Below are 19,554 nucleotides of genomic sequence, written 5' to 3'. Positions count from 1 at the left end.
AGATTCAAACCAGGAACCAATAAATGGAAAGCCCTACAGCCCGCCACCAACTATGAGAATAATAAAATACGCACCATTTGTGCTCAACATTTTTAGAAGTGTCGCTGGCACTTTTCTGCTAAAAAAATCTGTTTTGTAAGATGTTGTACATGGCACAACACTGTGGCTAAAGCAACTGCTATTCAGATCAGGCAACCAATTTAAGTATTACAGTGCATGGACTAGGACTCTCAGTAAATATTTCCATGGCACTTTTCAAATCAGGAGTTCTCCAGCCTGTGTATACCACAGCGAACTGCCAGACAGAGACCGTACCGCAGCCTGCTGCTTAGCCCCTGGACTATATCCTCTCTGGCTACAGCTATACAACCTTACTGCAGAATACGTATTATTTATCACGTAAGAGAAATACAGGAAAAGAATTTACATCTATGGCTGTATCTGGCTGCCTTTACTGTTGATTAATGTTCGTCCTTTGGAAAAAATAAAAAAGAATCGCACTGCCTACTGTTCTTTATCTCATTACCCCGCCTCGTAATTATCATGGCTCCATGCTTCTGATGACTTTCCATTTTTCTTGGAAACGTAAACCAACATCCACAGACTACAGTATGGGAACTGTTACTTAAAATAAATCAAACAGGAAGCAACATCTCTACAAAGTCTAGAATCAAGGAAAAAATATCTTCCCAATGATATCTAGTATATAAAATACAATACTTGCCCTCCATCAAATATTTTAATTCTTCTTGGTTCAGTTTTGATAAAGGAGTTTTCTTTATCGTGCTCAGTGCTTGATTCAGAGTTTTCCTTACTGCTGAATTCAGTTGGGGTCAGTTTTTTTCTATTTAATGCTCGCTGAAAGAAAACGAGATATGTATATCATTAAAATTAGTATCTTTCATGTCATTCAAACCTGTAAGTTACGATGAATAAAAGCATCATAAAAGCCACAATTACAGTAACTGATTTTTTTACAATGTTAAGATACATGAAACAAAAAATATATTTTGCTAAACTTCTTCTCTACTACGCACTGACTATTAGTGGACTGGCAAATCGAGACGGAGATTATGGCACTGTAGGAAACCAGGAATGCTTTGAATCTATAGTAGGAGATGCCTCTTCCTTCTTCAGGGAAGGTGAAGGTGATGTTTTTTAGCTCACAGATAGCCTTCTACAGAGCAAAGATGCCTACAACGAAACCCAGTTGCTTCCTGAATGGCTACAGCTTTGCTCCTCTGCCCTCGACGCAGCCACTGGACTATACAGACGGGGCTCTGCAGCTGCACAATTCACTGCCTCCCACAATTTGCCAAAAAGGGGGAAACTTCAGCGCACAACCAGTTATCTGTGCTTTTTCCCCCACTGCTCAAGTCCCGCAATGTTTCAGTAGCACACCCCCAGCTCTAGCTGCCTGGTGTCTACCACATCAGGGCAGGGGCAGGGGCAGGGGGAGGGAAGGCTTCCCTGGCTGCTCTCCATCCCATGGCTGCGGGTCTCAGGTCTCACCCCCCCGACCCACGACCCAGCAGTGCCTCATGGCTGGCAGGAGCTGCTTTCCCGCAGCAAAGAGGAGGAGGGTGGGAAGGAGGGCTGTACCAAGGCAAGATACTAACAGGTAACAGTTCTGATTGCTAAAACTTTTCAAAAAATATACCTGTTTTGGTGTGGAAATTGACTGTTCCTAATTTGGTGAGGTTATTAATAGGGGCTCCGGCACCCTTCCAAAGCAGGACTCCACACTTAATTCCCACTGCCAGACCAAATCACAAGGAAAAGTGTACAAGTTGTCTAGCAGAACAAAAATACATTTCTCCATTTCCCCTGACTATTAATTAAGGAACTTTTTTTTTTTTAAAAGGAGGATGAGTTCCCCCAACATTTGCCAATTAAAATCTACTCCTTCCAAGTCTAGGATATTTATAAAATGGGCAACAATGAAGGAACGATCCAATTAGCCAGCAATTATTACTGCTGTATTTATAAACTGTTCTACCCACGTAGCTGGCACACTTACCACATTTGCTCATATTGATAAGTGAATAAAATGATGAGAGAAAGAAAAAGTCTGGCCTTATGTTTTTTACTCATTATGAAATTCAATGCTGTAAACTTGTGAATTCTTGGCAAGAGGAATGACTTCACTGGCTGACTTAAAATGGCTGATGAATTACACTGGTCGTTACATATATTGAAGGGTGACATCATTCTGGCACCCGGTCCTTGCCCATAGTCCTCCATGCAGTCTCAGCCACCGCCTTTACTTCCCACCCGATGAGGAATGTGGCTGATGAGGAATTAAAACAGATCAGAGGACAAGCATCTTCCTATTCAACTCAAAGCCCTAGGAATACGCACAGGCTGCAAGTACTACTCCAATCCGTATGCCTTCATGCAGCCCTCCGGTTGAGTTGGGCTGGATTTTCAAATAGCTGAGCAGTTATACCAAAGCATACATGACAACTCTGCCTGTGTGTAGGAAGAAAGAAATTTCACCCTGCATGTTTTAACAGCATTCATATAAGGTGAAAGGAGAAGATGTTCTGGATGAGAAGTATCAGAAGGGGAGCCTACTCCCGAAATTGCAACTCAGCCATGTTGTAGTTCCTGTACACTTCCTGGCACATGAATGGCTTTTGTTTCCACTGCAAACAAAGAGTAACAAGGCGACATTTGTAATACAACAAGAAAAGAGTAGTGGAAAATACAGAATACATACAATAAACCCAATACCACATAAATATTCCCAGCAGCTGGAATAATGCAATCTTTAAGTGCCTGATCTTTCAATCCTAAATACTAAGTATTCTTTCCAGATTCAGTTTTCAAGAATGAAAAGACAAAGGAAAAAGAAAGATTCCAGAAGTATTCGGCCCATGTTGCTATCCAAACTATGGTGAAACAGCGTTGTAATAAATTGTATATTCACAGAAGCACCTAGAGTGCAAAAACTAACACAAGGCCAAATACCTCTGGACCCTCTCCCCTCCCCTTCTTTTTTTTAAACACACATGTTTATGTACAGACATAAGATAGCCTAACATAGGTGTTCAAATTACTATTTACCTCCCATTGACGTACTTTAATTTACTGGTTATATGCTATTTTAGCAGTTGTTTCAGTGCCTTAAACACGCAAAATGCTGCTATCACAGAGATGCTCTAATAGAAACACTGAGTTTCTGTCACAGAAATCTACAGAAATGCTCACTGACAACGAAAAAAGCAGTCTCTCTAGTTTTTACAAAAAACTCCAAATTGACTTGGGTCCTCCATAAATTTTAAAGAGCAGCCAGTCTCTAAGGAGCATGGGTTTCTTGTCTGGAAATCCTTTAATGTACCTCACCTAAAATCCCCCTGAACTCCACACGTACTAGTGGAAAGGGTAGAAAAATGGCAGCGCTGTAAAACGTTCCCCTCCACGATTACTTATGCCTTCCGTTTCTAGCACAGTCTTCTCTCTCTTTTTCCATAGAGACAAGGACCATGATTCATTTCTACTTTACTCGTTTTGCTCCAATTTAACTCCACTGTCTTCAATTACTGGTATAAAGCTGGAAAAAACCCGCTCTTAGAGCTGCCCAGAGACCAGAGTTCAATAGATACTTCTGGTACTTTACAACATCCCTTGGAAAAAAAACATGCTCGCAGCCTGAATCATCAAAGTTATAAATTTCAGATTAGAATAATCATTAAACATTTTTCCCATTGGCACATAGCCACTTGAGGAAAATGTTTTTAATATCTTTAAACTTTTACTAGTTTACACATAAAAAGCTTCTGCATTTAACTACTTTCCAGCGGTGAGCTGGACTGTTGTGGCACATCATTCAAGAAAGGAAAGCTTTCCAGTTAGGAGAAACTTTCCATTCTTCAGCCTGTTCTTGCCTGAAAATCTTCACCCTGGAATACTGCACACATTACTGATTCGTTTCAGAGCGGGGAGTCAAGATCAATGCGGGGGCTTGAGAAAGGGCTCCTCATACAACACCAATGACTTCAGGTGAGGAAAACTGGTGAAAAATGATAATAAATAGAACAATAAAACAAAACGAGCAGGGAGATAAAATAAGCTTTTTCCATGCAGGTGAACTTCCTGTTACATTTTAACGTGCTGTACTCATTCCAGGAGCTTCTTTCACAATAACATTTTGTGGTTTGTTCTCTGAATCACTGGAACGTGGCAACTTCACCTATTGCCTCTGAGCAGTGAATGGTGAAGAGCAAACAAAGTCCCGGGGTTCCTTATTGTTTGCATTTTGTTCACATGTCTCTTCATTTCCCATGGCGTCTATTGTTGAAAGAATTGCCTTTTTTGTGACAGTGATTAGTAGCGGTTATGAAGCAGCATGAGATCCCTGTAAACACGACTTAGTTCTGGGGGCAAACCCAGGAACAGTTCAGGAAGTCGCTTTATCTTGGTGAGAATATCAACAGTTAAAGCCCCACGAGCAGAATACGCCAAATCACTCTGGAAAGGGCTACGACTGTGAGAGAGGAGGTGAGGCATAACAGTGCTGCATTTTTATTATTATTTATAAATTGGATTATAGTAGCTCTTAAAGCGCTCTGTCAGGTCAGGGCTAAAATGTGCAAACCACTTGAGCAAATACAACCCTCAGAGACTTGCAATCTAAACTGTGGTTCCCGAAGGAACGCAGGACCCTGCCAAGCTTTTAAGCAGGAAATCAATCACATTTTTTTGAGAATTATTTGCTAATCTGTTTGTTGGCTTTGTTGTTTTTGTTTTTTTTTTAAATGGAGTATTAATTTCCAAAAGGACCTCCAACATTCTCCATCCTCAGTCTCAACCAGAAAAAACAGTAGGAGAATTACTGGGCATAAACCTAATGAGGAATTTCAGGTTTTGCTTTCTTTAAGCATGGCTTCTGTGAGGAAGTTTCCAAGTTGGCATCGGCTATTCCATTACCAGGTCTAACTGGAGCCTGGTAATACAGAGGTATATCGTAACAGCATCATCATCACCATCCTGGAAAGCGGCTGAAATCCTGCTGCCTGAGTCATTAAAAGGGAAAGCAGACAAACTCTGGAGGTGTTAGGTCATATCAGGTCTTTGAAATTTTTAATTTCTGCCATCCTATACTTTGCTTGTAAAATCTGAGATGCCAATTAAACTTTAATTGGTGCTTTCTCGCTGCACTTTCTTCCTTCATAATAGCTCTGAGTAAAACCTGTAAATCAGCCGCAAGCAGAGCTTAAGAACTCTTCATTTTCACCACGCTCGTGCGCTTCATTCAAAACGTCAGCAAGACAGACTGAAGAAAGATTAGTAACTGTAGTTCTTTTGTGGCAGAAGCACTGTAAATGTGCCTGACAGCTGCCTATCACAGCATTTAAGTACTCCTAGAGTGTTTAAAAGGGTGCTGTCAAAATATTTTTCAAAATATTATCCATTATTTATATTCTAAACAGAATTTGTTTGTAGACAAAATTTGTTCTGCAAGAGGCATGCAGTAGCTTTGTTATCAGAGAATTTATTCTGATACACTGTTCTTTAAAAATAAAACAAACAGGAGTCAATGACACAACTGATGTGAGACTTGCCTTAGAAGAATCGCTCAACTATGTACAATGAAAAAAGCTAAATCTTCGAATCCTTTTTTCTTTTTTTTTTTAAATTTAGCACTATTTAAGTACAACATCTCATGAAGTATATGAGGGAGCAGGCTGAAAATGGTAACACGAGTTTAAACAAAGGCGGCACGCTAATATGGAACCAACAATTCAATTCAGTTACAGCACTAACACAAACTCAGCAGCCTGTGTGTATTTTCCGCACGAAACATTACAAATAAAGTTTTCACCTCCAATACAAATATCAGCAAAGTCACCCACCGATTTTGGGAGGACCAGGTTTAAGGCTCTTTCGGCCTGAGGGGTTTCAGCATATCTTCTCGACTCCCCCTGTAACTCCGAAAGTATTTCTTCCTCTTACACAGAGTTTCTCATCCTATTGCTCTTTTCCCCACTGACTACTTTGTATCCCAGCAAAACATTTAGCAAACACAGAAACATCCCAGGGTGACCTCTGACAGCAACAGTCTCTGTCACTCAACATCCACAGAAATACGCGTCTTTTCGCAAGGCTGTGGTATGTCTCCTCTAGAGTGACTGCCGGCCCTACGGACCCCAACTCCCTGCCCGATGCCCAGAAAGTTTTGCTGATGGCAGACTGCAGGATTAGGGCAAGTTATGACTGCTTTTAAACCCACCCACCCCCCCCCGCCCCCAAAGGTTTCTACATCCTAGACAGCCGAAGGACTCTGGAGAAAGGGAGGTCCGTGGCTAGCGGCCCACTTTTGCCAGCTCCGAAGAGAAGTCTGCCATCAAAGACAGGGCACACACAGCAGAGGAAAGAAGAGCACGAAACCGTGCTGTACGCCGAGGCTTTCTTCAGAAAGCTTTACGGCTTCACTAGATGGGACAATAAAAGCTAGTACTGGATCCATTAAATAGACACGGCCACCTCTTGCCATGCTACAGGGCAGAGAGCCACCTTTACCCATTCACAGAGGCGGTTCAATTACTAAGGAACGCCAAATCCAGTGCAAACCAGCACAGCTTTGGTCCTGTACATAACAAAACCGTCCAGTGAGTGAAATCCTGATCACACGTGTGCAGCCCCGAGACACCTAAGGAAATAACAAGTGACTACGTTGCTCTGCCACATCTGACTCTGGAATGACGTAGTGTTTTATGTGGGTCACAAACATTGTGGGTCACAGTATATTGCACTGCACAAGACTTAACATCATCTTTGGAGCCGTATCGATCCAAGAAGTTGTCAGTGTTTTTATGGCAGCTGTAATTTCATTTTAAACTTTGCTATTTTTGTCATTATTTCACACCACCGATTAACCTAGGTGGGAGAAAGGGAAACGGTCCACTGCTCCTCTCACAGTTAGATGATCAGCGATGGTGAAAAACGTTTTCATGGCACATCCATGGACACCTGTTCAGGCTGAGCACTCTTTTATAACAGAAAATACCAGCTGACTTTCAAGGCAAAATATGCAATTATGATCTTAAATTAACCTGTTTTAAGTTAAAAGTGTTTAACAAATATTTATATCAGAACTATTTTTGTTCTACCCTTTGCATTTAAAAAATAGCCAAACACATTCCTGCCACAATAAACACCTTGTATATAGATTTAAATCCAGGAACTAATTTCCATGAAAACCGATAAATCCTTATGAATAGGTTTCTTAATGGAATTACTTAAGATCTTTTTAGCAGTTTGATCCAGCATAACTAAAATAAATAAGCACATATATTATACATGTCAGGCGTATTACATTCTCTAAAATATGAACAAGCATGATTTCCAAAGCAAATCCTCTGTAAACAATCAGTATACATCAAGCATAGCTTAAGTACCTTGGTTAAGCTGTTCTTCCACTTGCTTGAATAGACCAATACATCAGATCTGGGATGAGTAGTTCTTGCTTGAGTGTACAGCGGTTTTTCAACTTTTTGTTTTGAATTGAGGAGGGAGAGAGCTACCTTTGTCGACAAACCAAGTGGATTGGGATTGTTGGGACTAATGGTCCAGGTAGAATAGGCTGAGATTTTCTGATCGTTTTGCAGCAGATGCAATGGTTTTCTCTTCAGGAGATAACACCAGGTAAAACTCGTTGAGGTCTTGAGGCTTGGAAATGACAACCTCTGCATTTCTCCTGCGTTCATTGCAGCCAACGTAGTTACAGGCTTTGCTTGACCCTGGCTATTGATTTGCTTGCTCTCATTACCGTTACTTGGGGACCTTCTTTCTTGACTGCTACTTACAGCCTTGAAAAGAGAACTCTGATTATTCACCGGGGACAATTCAGATGGTTTTCTAACTACAAACACTGGCGATGCTGAAGACTTAAGGTCTTCAGATTCTGGCGACTCCTTTAGGGTTTCTGAAACCCCAGCGTCAGATGAATGACTGTCAGGCAACAGCAGGTCTGAAATACTAGCTTTGCTGCTTTTTTCATGCTGTGCAACACCATCAGGATCTAAGAGGTGATTTTCAAGAGGCTCTGTGGTGCAAACCTGTCTTACCAAAACTGGTTTCTTCTGCTTACTAGTAGGGTCGTGAGATCTAACGTTCATTGAATGCAATGGTCTAGCATCTGTCACGCAGGCAGCTCCACTCTCATCTTTAACACGTTTTTGCTGTTTTTCCATGGCAATATCTAAACTGTTGGCTGGGGAAAGCATTCGTTTACTTGAAGCTGTAGCTTCTTGTTGAGGGAAGAGTCCGCTAACTGGCACTTTCTGAATAATATTCAAAGAGCTTGACAAAGGTGAATTTCTGGTTCCACCTTCTGGTAGTGAATTTTCAAATTCATACGAATTTGGCAAAGTCCTCTGATGATCTTTGTGAGATTTTGGCAGCTGAGTTTTGCCTTCAAGCGTTGGCACTGTCGCAACATTTGTTTTGCAAACAGATTGATTTGCCTGATCCTGGGTCACTAAAATGTGAGGAAGGGGTGTAACAGTTGCAAAGCCATAGGATGGCATACTGCTGTGAATACGGACGGGAACCACAAAAGGAGGAATCTGATGTATTTGACTGCTGCAGTTATTAGGGACAATTTGCTTTAGAGGAGGTACAGAGTATGGATTAGAGATGTCAGACAGTTTAGTCTGCAATTCAAAGGAGGATGCATTCTGGTCCACCCCAACTTGACTTGGAACTGTCTGAGTTGATAAAGTATTTTTCAGCAATTTAGAAGAGTATGGCTGACCTATATGTAATGTTTTAACTTGAAGCTGATACTTTGGAGCAAAACAATCCTTTTTTTCATCAGGATGACAAGAAAGCACATATGTGCTCACTTGTTCCCCTTGGGCTAATGTTTTAGTAGATGTCTGGGAAGGCTGATGCGTCGAGGATGGCTGTCCTTGATTATTCAACACATGATCTAGAGGCTGCTGAACCGAAGACAGGCTAACAGGGTTACAATTTTGAATTGCCAAGTGAGGCTTGGAGTGAGTCTGTGAATGCTGAGTACTTAAAGGAAACTCCACCGAAGGTTTGCCGGAGGTCTGCAGCCTGTGCAATGGCACTGTGGGCACATCCGTAGCATGAGCTGTCTGAAATGAAGAAGTTGATTTAACTTGAGGCTGATGATTTTCTGGAGCAATATTTAAAGATATTTGTCTTACAAATGGCCCCCTCCTCCTTTCTAGCAGAGGCACATGTCCAGTAACTCCATTTGCAGGTGACACTTTGGGAGCGGCTATCTCTACGAGCGAGGCAGGTTTTGACCGAGACATGCTTCCACAGTCGAAAGACTTACTCCTGTAGTCCACAACCTCCATTGACGGCTGCGTGCAGCTGATTTGCTCCGAGGCGGCACGTCTCATTTCCCGGTAATGAGGGCCAGGCAAAGCCAGTGCGTGCGAGCCAGTGGGAATCATGAGGAACTCTGATGACTTACTAACAGGCTCTGCTTTGGAAGGGTTCTCAGCCTTCGAAGTTTCATCTTTATCGAGTGAAGCCGAGAAACTGGAGGCATGAGACAAGCTACTCTCCCGACTTAGGCTTCTGGAAAGTGTAGAGTCAACACTTGATTCAGCAGACGAATGCTCCATTTCAGCCAAGCGAATTCTTTTCTTCTTCGGTGGAAGCTTTTCTGTTGGCAATTTTGACAGTGTTTCACTGCGCTGTGGCCAATTAAACCTTTCCGTCTTTTCCTGATCACTGCACTGGTTTTCTTGGTCTCTGTCTGGTTCTTCTGTGACCAGTATTTCAGGAACCTGGATGTTATGCTGGCGAACAAGTCTTGACGGCTGAAGCGGTGCACTTCTCTCATTAGAAACTATTTGGCTTCCCTGAACTTCCCCTCTAGGTGCTTCTGACGACAGGGGTTGATGATGCTGGGGAGTATTCAGATGAGAATGTCTATCCTCTTGGATTACAACTGTATTCAAAGAGCGGTGCTTTGCAACCTTGTTGGGCTCTTGAGAAGAAACTGGTGATACTCTTTCAAACGACTCTGATTTCTCAAATGAGCTATTTCTGCTCAGTGAATTGGTGTGCTGTATTACTGAAATGCCAGTCCCTTGTCTTTTCAACTCCACCTTTTCTTGCACAGCTGAACTTGCCTGCTTTTCAATGAGCGGAGCCATCTTTGGCTCAGTAGTCTGATCTGTGCCTCGAGCCACAAGCTGAATTTGTGAACTCTGAAGTAGAAGGCTGCTTGGCTGTTGTGATCCTACCACTGTTATCGCCGCACCGTGTTTTGACAGACTGGAGGAATTTGTTGGCTTGCTTTGGCCTTCTGCGTTCTTTGCTGGTATGCTTGTATCATTTTGCTGTGGGTCATCATCATCGCCAACACTTTTCATTTTCCTTCTTTTCCTTATCTGGGGTGTCTGCTCCCAGACACCAGTTGAAGTAGTGACTCTGTAGTGTAGAATCTGAGGTTGTGTACTGTTTGGAACAGTTTTATGCTCAGGTTCTCGGATGGCTGCTTTAGTTTTAGGTCCATGCAACTCTGAGCAATAAAATTTCTTGTGGTTTTCAAAATTTTCCAGTTTTCTATACCTGTTTCTGCAAGTTTCACACTCGAACATTGTTCCTCGCACCTGAGGGGACTTCTTCGTTTTTTCTAAATTTGATCCCTGTGCCAGGGACTTGCTCCTTTGCAATAAGGATTCATTTGATAAATTACACCCCAGATAACTTTCTTCTATAGATCGCACTGGTCCAAGAACTTGGCTTTCACCAGTAGAAGAATCTTCTATTGCTGTCTGTCTAACAAGGGTCCGAGGATGTCCACCTTGGTTCAGTGGAGTAGCAGGTCCTGATACAAAAACATCATCATATAAAGAGCCAATTTTATCATCAAATGACTGACTGCCTCGAAGGGGATGAGAGGGAGGTATTACATTTGGAGGTACTGCTGAGTAACTGGTGGTAGGCATGGAATTACTTCGTGTTATAGGTAAACAGTCAAGGGATGGTACAGAAAGAAGAAAAACTTGCTTTGATTTCTCAGTGGGTGTAAAAGGAGACTTTGGTATATCAGAGCTTGAGCTAGTTCTTCTTCCCATGGGCTTTAAATCAAACTGGAAAGAATCCTTAAATATGTAGGATTTTGGTGAATCTATGCTTCCTCTTCTTGAAAGAGATGTTCTTCTTGGTTTCACACTATCTAACTGTTTGTCATCCACAACAGCTTCGTTATCAGAAATTAACTTTGAGATACGCTCCTCAAGAGTTTTTGTTGCCATGGGAGGTCGCATTTGGCCAGAGAGAATCAGATTTTTTTCGGCACAAACAGTCTGTACCACTGATGCTACCACACCACTTGCTCGCGGCACACAGGGCAGGTTTTTATTTGGATCTTTCTCAGAGGTCAGCAATCCTCTTACGAAAGGAGCTGGTGGGCTCATTGTTTGATCGGCACTTTCAGAACGAGAGAAATAACCAGAATCAGTACTACCCAAACTTCTAGGGCTCAAAAGACATTTTCCTTGCTGATCTTGGGAACCATCGGTTGCCTGTTGTCTCTGGAGCTGAGCATGCACCGCTCCTACTGCAGATCCCAGCTGTTCCTCTAATAGGCCCATTTCTACTTTCTGATGTTGCTTTATGTCATTCTCCTTGAATGAGGCTGTATGTGTTAAATTTGACTGAAGAGTTGTCACTTTAAAATCTCCTTTTCTCTGTGCTGCAGCAAGCTCAGGTCCTGGTTCTGTTACTTTTGGGCTATCGGCCCTTAACGGAGAAACATTTACAGGATGAACTACGACTTTTGGTAAAGCTGCCCTCACTTGAGGTTCTGTATCGTGTAATGAAGAGTCACCTGGTATACAATCTGGGTTGCTTAATGGAATAGGGCTTCCTTTCCGTAACGTTTCTGCACTCGAAATGACTTTCACTATTTGTGCAGGTTCCAGTTCTTGATCATCTTGTCTTTCATCAGCAGTGCCTTCATCTTCACTTTCACCGCTTTCTTCCACATCTGAATGAATGCTAAGTGCTTTGTCCGAGTCATGAGATAAGAAGAGGCCACCTGAATCTGGTTGTAGGACAAGTCCAAGTTTGATAGCATGTGCATGAGATTTTTTGTGCTTGTACAGATTGCTTTTGGTTTTAAATGAAAACCCACATGTCACACAAGGATACGGTCGCTCTCCAGTATGGGATCGGATGTGCTTTTGGAGAACACTGGGCTTGGCACAGGCTCGATTGCAATACTCACAGACGTATTTCCCTAGCTTTTTAGGCTTCTGGTCTTTCAAGAGGTTACATATTTGCTCTACACCATGGTTTACAACTGATGCTATCTGGGCTGAATTATACATGGGACCTATAGACAAGTGTGTTGAACTGGATGTGCTAATTGACAAAGGTGAAGACGAACTAGCTACTAACTGGTTTTGAGGAAAAACCTGAGCTACAGTGGAAGATGAGGTGTGAACGACAGACGAAGTTACTGCTATGCTGTATATCTGCTGGAGCTTGGGGTTTTCTTGACTCTGCTGTTGCACCAGCGATCTAGTGAAACTTGGACACATAACAACCTGGTGATTTTGTTGACTGGTTTTAGTAATAAGGTCTTGTGAATGAGAAACTGATTGGCCTTGTGCTTGTCCAGTCTTGGTTGTTGTTGCTACATGCACACTGTTTAACGTACACGGGTAATAGTGAGGTCCAGCTGCAAACTCACGCTGTGACAAAGCAGACTGATTTTGGACGCTCATTGTATTGGACGCGAGACTAGAAGAGGTGCTTACAGTTTTATTTGGTCTCAGTTTCTCTATCTGCATCCCATAAGGGGGGCATTCTTGTGCTAAGGTGTTCAGTTCAGGCTCCATAGCTTTTAATAAGACATCGAATGCAGTACGTGTACATGGGGATGATGTACTGCAATCAACAAAATTAATACATTCATTACTGTCAGTCTTTGTTTTACTTGATGAGGAGTTTGAGAGAGACTTCTTCTCTGGTGAGTTCAGTTGTTTCGCATCAGTATCCTCCACTGCCTGTTTACCCAAATCCAAGGACTGATGCGTCAATGAAAGCTTTGTCTGCATTGATGTCTCAGATTTGGTTGTTTCAACACTTATCTCACTACTAAGCGCTCCCCCGTTTTGTTTGGTACATTGATTTCCATTTTGCACGGGTAGGTGATCCTGTGCTGTGGCATGTTCGGAGGCATCCGGAAGAGCTTTTAGGGGTGAAGGGTCTACATTTTGCTTAACCTTGGCTTCGGCGGGGCTTCTCAAAGGCGATTTTGGTATTTTTTTTAGGTGATTTTCGGTCACAATCTTTTTTCTTTTCACACCCTTAACTGTATCTTGGGTTCCTCTAGTACCAGCATCGGTGATTTCTGTTAAAACACGAAGAGAATAAAAAAGAATATTAAAACTGGATAATGCAGTATGTTTTTCCTTATACTATTTTATCATCTCTAAGTTTCAACAGGAAGCCCTGGGGCAACAGGGCTGTCCATTTCTCCAGCCTCCAATATTTTTTTTCACAGTAAATGTATATTAGTGAAGCTCTATTTTGTTTTCATCTAAAAAGAGCAATGCTTTCTAAATGATGCTGTAAGACATTACAAAAGTAATTCACTACAGGAAAAGCTTCAAAGGAAATGTAAGAAAAGAAAGGCTACTGAAAGAATATTTTAGCTTTTATAGCAACTCCTTTTCAGATAAAGCAAAAAAGAAACCTCTCTCTTGCAATTGTTTAAAAATTCAAATCATTATAGCAGGAAAATGGAGAACCAAGACACAAATCTGTTTTCATGTCCTGTTTGTCACTTTTTCCATCTATATGTTGCAGTAGTCAAGGAATGAAGACAACTTCCTCACGGTTATATTTGTAAGTAGATTTATCATGGAAATGGCACAACCACCCACACCATCTGTCAAATACTGTATTTCAGAGCTCCAATTACTGAACTTCAATAGCATTTCAGATGAGCAACTACTGCAGATGAATAAAATCAGTCACACTTAAATGATTTTCTATTTGTGCATCATGAAACAAAATACACTAAATTTGAATTATTTCATTACTGGCTACACTTGTTGCTGATTTTAAGCAGATATGCACATGGAGTTTCAGGGGTGTAGTGAAGAGCAAATGAATTGGAATATTGTCGTTGTTTAACCAGTCCCCGAGCAACATCACCCCCGCCCCGCCCCCGGCCAGCTTTCCCCAGTTTATGTACTGAGCATGACGTCACTTGGTATGGAATGTCCCTTTGGCCAGTTTGGGTCAGCTGTCCTGGCTGTGCCCCCTCCCGGCTCCTTGTGCACCTCCAGCCTTCTCAGTCGGTAGAGCATGGGGAGCTGAAAAGTCCTTGACTAGTGTAAGCATTACCTAGCAACAACTAAAACATCGGTGTGTTATCAACATTGTTCTCATCCTAAATCCAAAACACAGCACTGTACCAGCTACTAGGAAGGAAATTAACTCTATCCCAGCCAAAACCAGGACAAATATTATTCAGCAGAATAATTTTGTAGCAAGTACTTATATTTGTACAAAGTCCAATTTCCTCTATAACAAAAAAATACATATAGATAGACTGAATTTCAGTGTTGATACCTATAACCTTATTTTTTTATAGATACCTGATGCTACACACCTTTGTTTACCTCAACAGTGTGATATTTAATCTGTTAGTTAATTATTTCATTTTTTTTACTTCTTTTCTGACATACACTCAGTCATAACCACTGCCTCAGCTACCATCGCTGGTAGTGCAGAGGAAGCCAAATATTAAATGGATGTAAATCCGTTTTCTTAAGTTTTTACAACCCATTAATTAGGCTGTTAGCCAAAACCATATTCGTCTGATTGCCAATATTCAACGCAAAGGAAGAATCTGATGTGACTAGAGGGCTGATGCCTCTGAAAAGGTTCAGCTGCATACACGCTTTGGGAAGCACTACTGAGTAACTCCATGTAGTATGTTTACCTGCACAGAGTTACTCAGGAACAGAGGTTTACGTGCACTTCTAGGTAAAGAAAAGCCTTAAGACAACGTATAAAGGGACAAAATTCTCACAGTCAACTTCACAAGGGGGTAAGTGGAGAAAACTTAGGCTTCCCAGTACCCATCAACCCTATGGCCCCCTCTGAGTGGCACGAAGACTATCCTCTTGCAAAAACACCAGCTGGCTTCTATACTGCGGTGGGAGGAAAGGCAATACATAGTGTGCATCTGACGAGATACTGGAGCTGATGAATCCAGGGTGAAACTCCTGCTCCATGTAAAGGAAATCCAGGCAGCGCCTGAAGCTTGTCTAGCAGAAGAGAATGAAAAGTGACCAGTAGGAAAAGAAAGGCAAGAAGATGTTATGTTTTCTCCGTGCCAGAGCATAACCCAACTGGGACGTGTGCTAATGCCAGATACTTGGAAGCTCAAAATCCCGTTTCCAACTCGATGCCAACTTAATGTACACATATATTCATTTAGGGTGAATGGATATTCAGGAGATTTCCTTGCAAACTGAAATATTAAGGACTACACATCACACACAATATATTGCAAATGTGGAAGTTCTGCAGAACTGACCCATTCCTCTCTCAGCCCTACTAGAGGAAGTTTAACTGTGAAGAGTTAGAGACTGTTTTGTCACATTCAGCAGTCCCATGAAAGGGATGCTAGAATCCCCTGTCAGAACTACTGGCTCCGAATGCTAGTATGGAGACTTCGTGCTCCTCTTGTGCATCCAGAAAGAAATTTCTGCAGTAATCGTTCACTCAACCTTTAAATGAACTTTGCCTTTATTGCTTTATCACCAAAACCTATTAGTATTAGGCTGGATTTAACATATTCAAAGCAGAGCTGCCTTCCATCACGATGTTTTGTACTTTCCATTGCTTCACAATTAAATGAGCGGCTTACACTACTAAGTTATCATCAGTAATATTAATGGTGATTTCTTTAAAATTCATAGTCTACTGCAACTGTATTTTCTTCATTAACAACAAAAAACAATTTTACATGAAGCAAAGAGAAAATAACAAGGTAATTATATAAAAGGGTGCTTTTAGCAATGGTTTGGTGATCTCTCAGAAGCATGGCCACATTAATTGAGCGTAAGTAATTTGGTTCCTTTTATGCACACACTGCAGCATTTATCCCGTCACAATCACGCCTCCACACCGATCATACTGACGGTGTTTGTAGCGGAGCGCTACAGGAAGAGCTGGGCAGATTACACAGAGCTAGAAAGATAAGAGCACCAGGAATTGCAAACATCCAAGCAGACAAACGAACGCAAAAAGACTAAGGTGTTTTGTACTGCAGCAATTGAACAACCAAATGACGTGCTGCTTCCTGATGCCTCAGAATATTAAGTAACTAATATTCCTGGCTTTCAACCATATAGTGCAGAGGAACAAGCACACTCAACCTGCACCATGCTAGTGAACTGGAAACCAACACAGCTGAAAGATGTAATGTGCCTTACGAAAGCCTTAAAGAAAGTAAAAATGTATCTCTAATCTACCAATCAAGCAATTAAAAATATGAATTCATTATGAATACAAGATCAGAATTTTCCATAATCTATTTACTGCTTTACTTTTTAAAATGTTGTTCAAACACATGCCAAACCATACAAATTGTCTGGGAAATTGAAAAGGAAATAAAAAAGAATAAACAGAGGCAAGTTATGTATTGCATTACATACAGAAATAGTAATTTGCTTTAGTCTTCACAACCACTAATTGTGCTGCTTCTATACCAGTAAAATTCCAGTCTACAGAAATCACGAGAACTAGTTTCTTATTTCTATTTCTGACTCTACATCTTTTGTGATTCCAGAGATGGAGTCGCAGGTTTGCTTCAGTGTACCTATCTACAAAACCTTATAAAATGTACTTTCTTGACAATGACTTTACAAGGCTTAACAATAGTTTATGTCCTGTGCTCTACTTTACTCCTGGGTAATTTATATATCCTTAATATTAATGGAAATATTCACCTCATGTTTGCTAACAACCAAATTTCCAGTATATTTGGGGAAAAAAGGAATCCCTGACAACGTTGTTTCACTTACTTTTAGCTTTTCATTCCTTTTGTGTAAGTCTTCTTTTTGTATTCCCAGTTTATGCTGAAGATATTCCATTCCATGTTTGTCAATCTACAGCTACATGCTTGCACAAAGATCAACTGCATCAGTATTTCCAGAGGCAACAAGAAAACTGGCAGAAAGCATCAGTCCCAGAATGCTAAACACTCCTCTGCCTTTCAGAGCTACAAACTTTCAGGAGCGTGGTAACTTGCCAGGGCCGTGTACCCACATCAAGAAGCTGACACCGAACAAAGAGAACGTAAAAACATCCTCATGTGAAAAAAAAAAAAAAAAATTAAGTTGATCTGCTTTTCTTTCTCTCCCTGCCACTCTACACGCTCTGCTCACCTCCTTCTGCAATCATAAAGCCCTTCTCATCATTTGGTGGCAATTCCCCTTTTTCTCAGGTGGTGAAGTGGTGTTGTTGAGAAGTGCTGTCACCTCAATCAGATTTCTAAAAAGTATCTTCTTCATAAGCTGTATTACAACAAATAGGATTAAGTTACCCAGCCCAAGAAGAGAGGTAACAATGCCATTGTGCTCAGCGCCTCACTTCTCACATCCCAGGGACACCGGTGCATCTCCTTCACGCTTTGCCTGGTTGGCTTTGTTCTGCTTTGCCATCAGGACTCTCTGTTTAATTCTTTTGCTTCAGTATGAATTCTGCACTCAAAACATGACAAGAAAAACTGATGTTTCTAAACATGACTTTGTTCACCTGTGATTTCTCTGCTGCACTTTGCACAGGAAATAGAGCAAAAGAACACAAGTGTGATGGTGTAGATAGCAATGTGGCAGAGTAACTCATGCAGCAAATAAAGGGAAGGTATAAGCAATCTGATTTTTTCTTCCGTAGCATTCACTGGTGAACTAGACAGTGTCTTGACAAAATGATCTCAATGGTTTTGTTTAAGTAACTTTCAGAACTGCCTGTCTCAAAGCCTACATGTTATTATAACACCCACTCTCTTTCTCTCCCTTCTAATAGAGCTACGTGCTTGTACTTAAAAAAAAGGAAGAGAGTAAGAGGGAACCAAAGCAAGGCACCAAGCTCCCTTCTCCCTCAGTGCTACCCTGTGAAACGCGCAGCAACCAACCACTCCCTGGCCCTATAGTCCAATGAACGGCACAATTTCCATCTCATGTCCTCACTTTATGTTGCAGAACTTAAAAAAATCACTGTAGGCTTACATACAGAGACCAGATTTTCAAATCCAAGTGCATAAACTTTAGTTCCTAAATCTGTACTTCGCTCCCAGGGCACTGCAAGTAAGATCAAGCCTCTTCTGAAAGTGTTCAAATACTAATTGATGTCTTAAACGTACAGCTAAAAGGTTACTCTGACACCTAACAATGGTAGCGATTCAAAGGTGGAAGGCTTTTCAAAAGAGGGAAACCATTACTAAGGATCTTATTCTGATTAAAGCTAAGCTTCCCAGTGTCTTTAGATATTCAAAATATTCTTACTGACATCTGATACCTATTTAATTTTGATTTCACCAAAACTATCGAAAGCACTCACAGATCACCCCACTGGGTATGTTTCCATAAATAAGTAAAGAACATGATTACGAGATAAAGAAATAAGTCTTGCCAGCAAATGTAAGGCCACCAGAACTTACATTAAATGCAGCAGGGAATAACGAAACTTTATTTTTTTTATTAAATTACCTCTTTAGCTTCATACTGCCTCCTACATGTTAAGTACAGCCATAACTATTTTTCCTAAAATTACAGTTTTTCCAAAGTGTAAAAAAAAAAAAAAAAAAAAAACAAACAACCCCAAACAAAAAAACCTTGATTACATAAACCACACATACAACTATGAAAATGTTCGCAGTCAACAAGTCAACAGGAAGATTTGAACAAGATTAACCCAAGCGCCGTGCTTAATTTTTAGCACAAATAGAGAGGATTTAAAAGTCAATCACTAACAATTTTAACAGCCTTATTTCAGGTGCCTAACTTCAGACTTCTCGAGATGGCCACATGGTGGTCACTCCCTGTTTCAGAGGTCAGGAGGCAAGTCAAAGAACTTGGGGCCCTCCAAGTCAGCAGCGATATTTGAAAACCTCTGTCAGTAGGCTTAATCTATGCTTAAGAGCTTTTATTGCTCAGAACACGAGTCCAAACATACACAGAGCGGACCTTTAAAAACCACTTGATTTGTACGTAAAGCACAATTTGACATTAATTAATTAATTAATTAAAAAAGTAGGGGGGAGCTTTGACATTCAAAGGCTAACGCAGTCTGATAGGGATTGGATCAAGTGTTCATCTATGCCAACGTCTGTCCTTTTGTTCATATCAGCAAATACTGGATGATTCCATAAGATAAGGTAAGTATGGTTTCATGATTTCATACTGCCTGTAAACACATGATTTTTTTTCTTGGTGTTTTTAACAGATAACGGTAAGCTCTGGGTTGACATGTGACCCATCAAAGGTATTGTATTGGCTGCCAGCAAAAGAGAGGTTCCAATCC

The 19,554-nt window shown here is 41.1% G+C and overlaps 1 protein-coding gene across 3 annotated transcripts in view; it reads right to left on the bottom strand.

The window, feature by feature from the left end:
* Nucleotides 1–19,554, bottom strand: part of HIVEP1 (HIVEP zinc finger 1) — a 122,227-nt gene that overhangs the window by 16,862 nt on the left and 85,811 nt on the right. For all 3 annotated transcript variants that reach the window (XM_076330541.1, XM_076330543.1, XM_076330542.1), the window contains 2 exons: nucleotides 7,404–13,360; nucleotides 725–858 (listed from right to left, as the gene is read on the bottom strand). In XM_076330541.1, the coding sequence (XP_076186656.1) occupies nucleotides 725–858; nucleotides 7,404–13,360 (6,091 nt within the window). The remainder of the gene's footprint in view (nucleotides 1–724; nucleotides 859–7,403; nucleotides 13,361–19,554) is intronic.

The sequence above is a fragment of the Aptenodytes patagonicus genome, chromosome 2 (assembly GCF_965638725.1).
Source record: "Aptenodytes patagonicus chromosome 2, bAptPat1.pri.cur, whole genome shotgun sequence".
NCBI classification, from domain to species: domain Eukaryota; kingdom Metazoa; phylum Chordata; class Aves; order Sphenisciformes; family Spheniscidae; genus Aptenodytes; species Aptenodytes patagonicus.
Note: the sequence above shows the minus strand (reverse complement) of the source record. Positions and strands in the feature narration are given on the sequence as shown.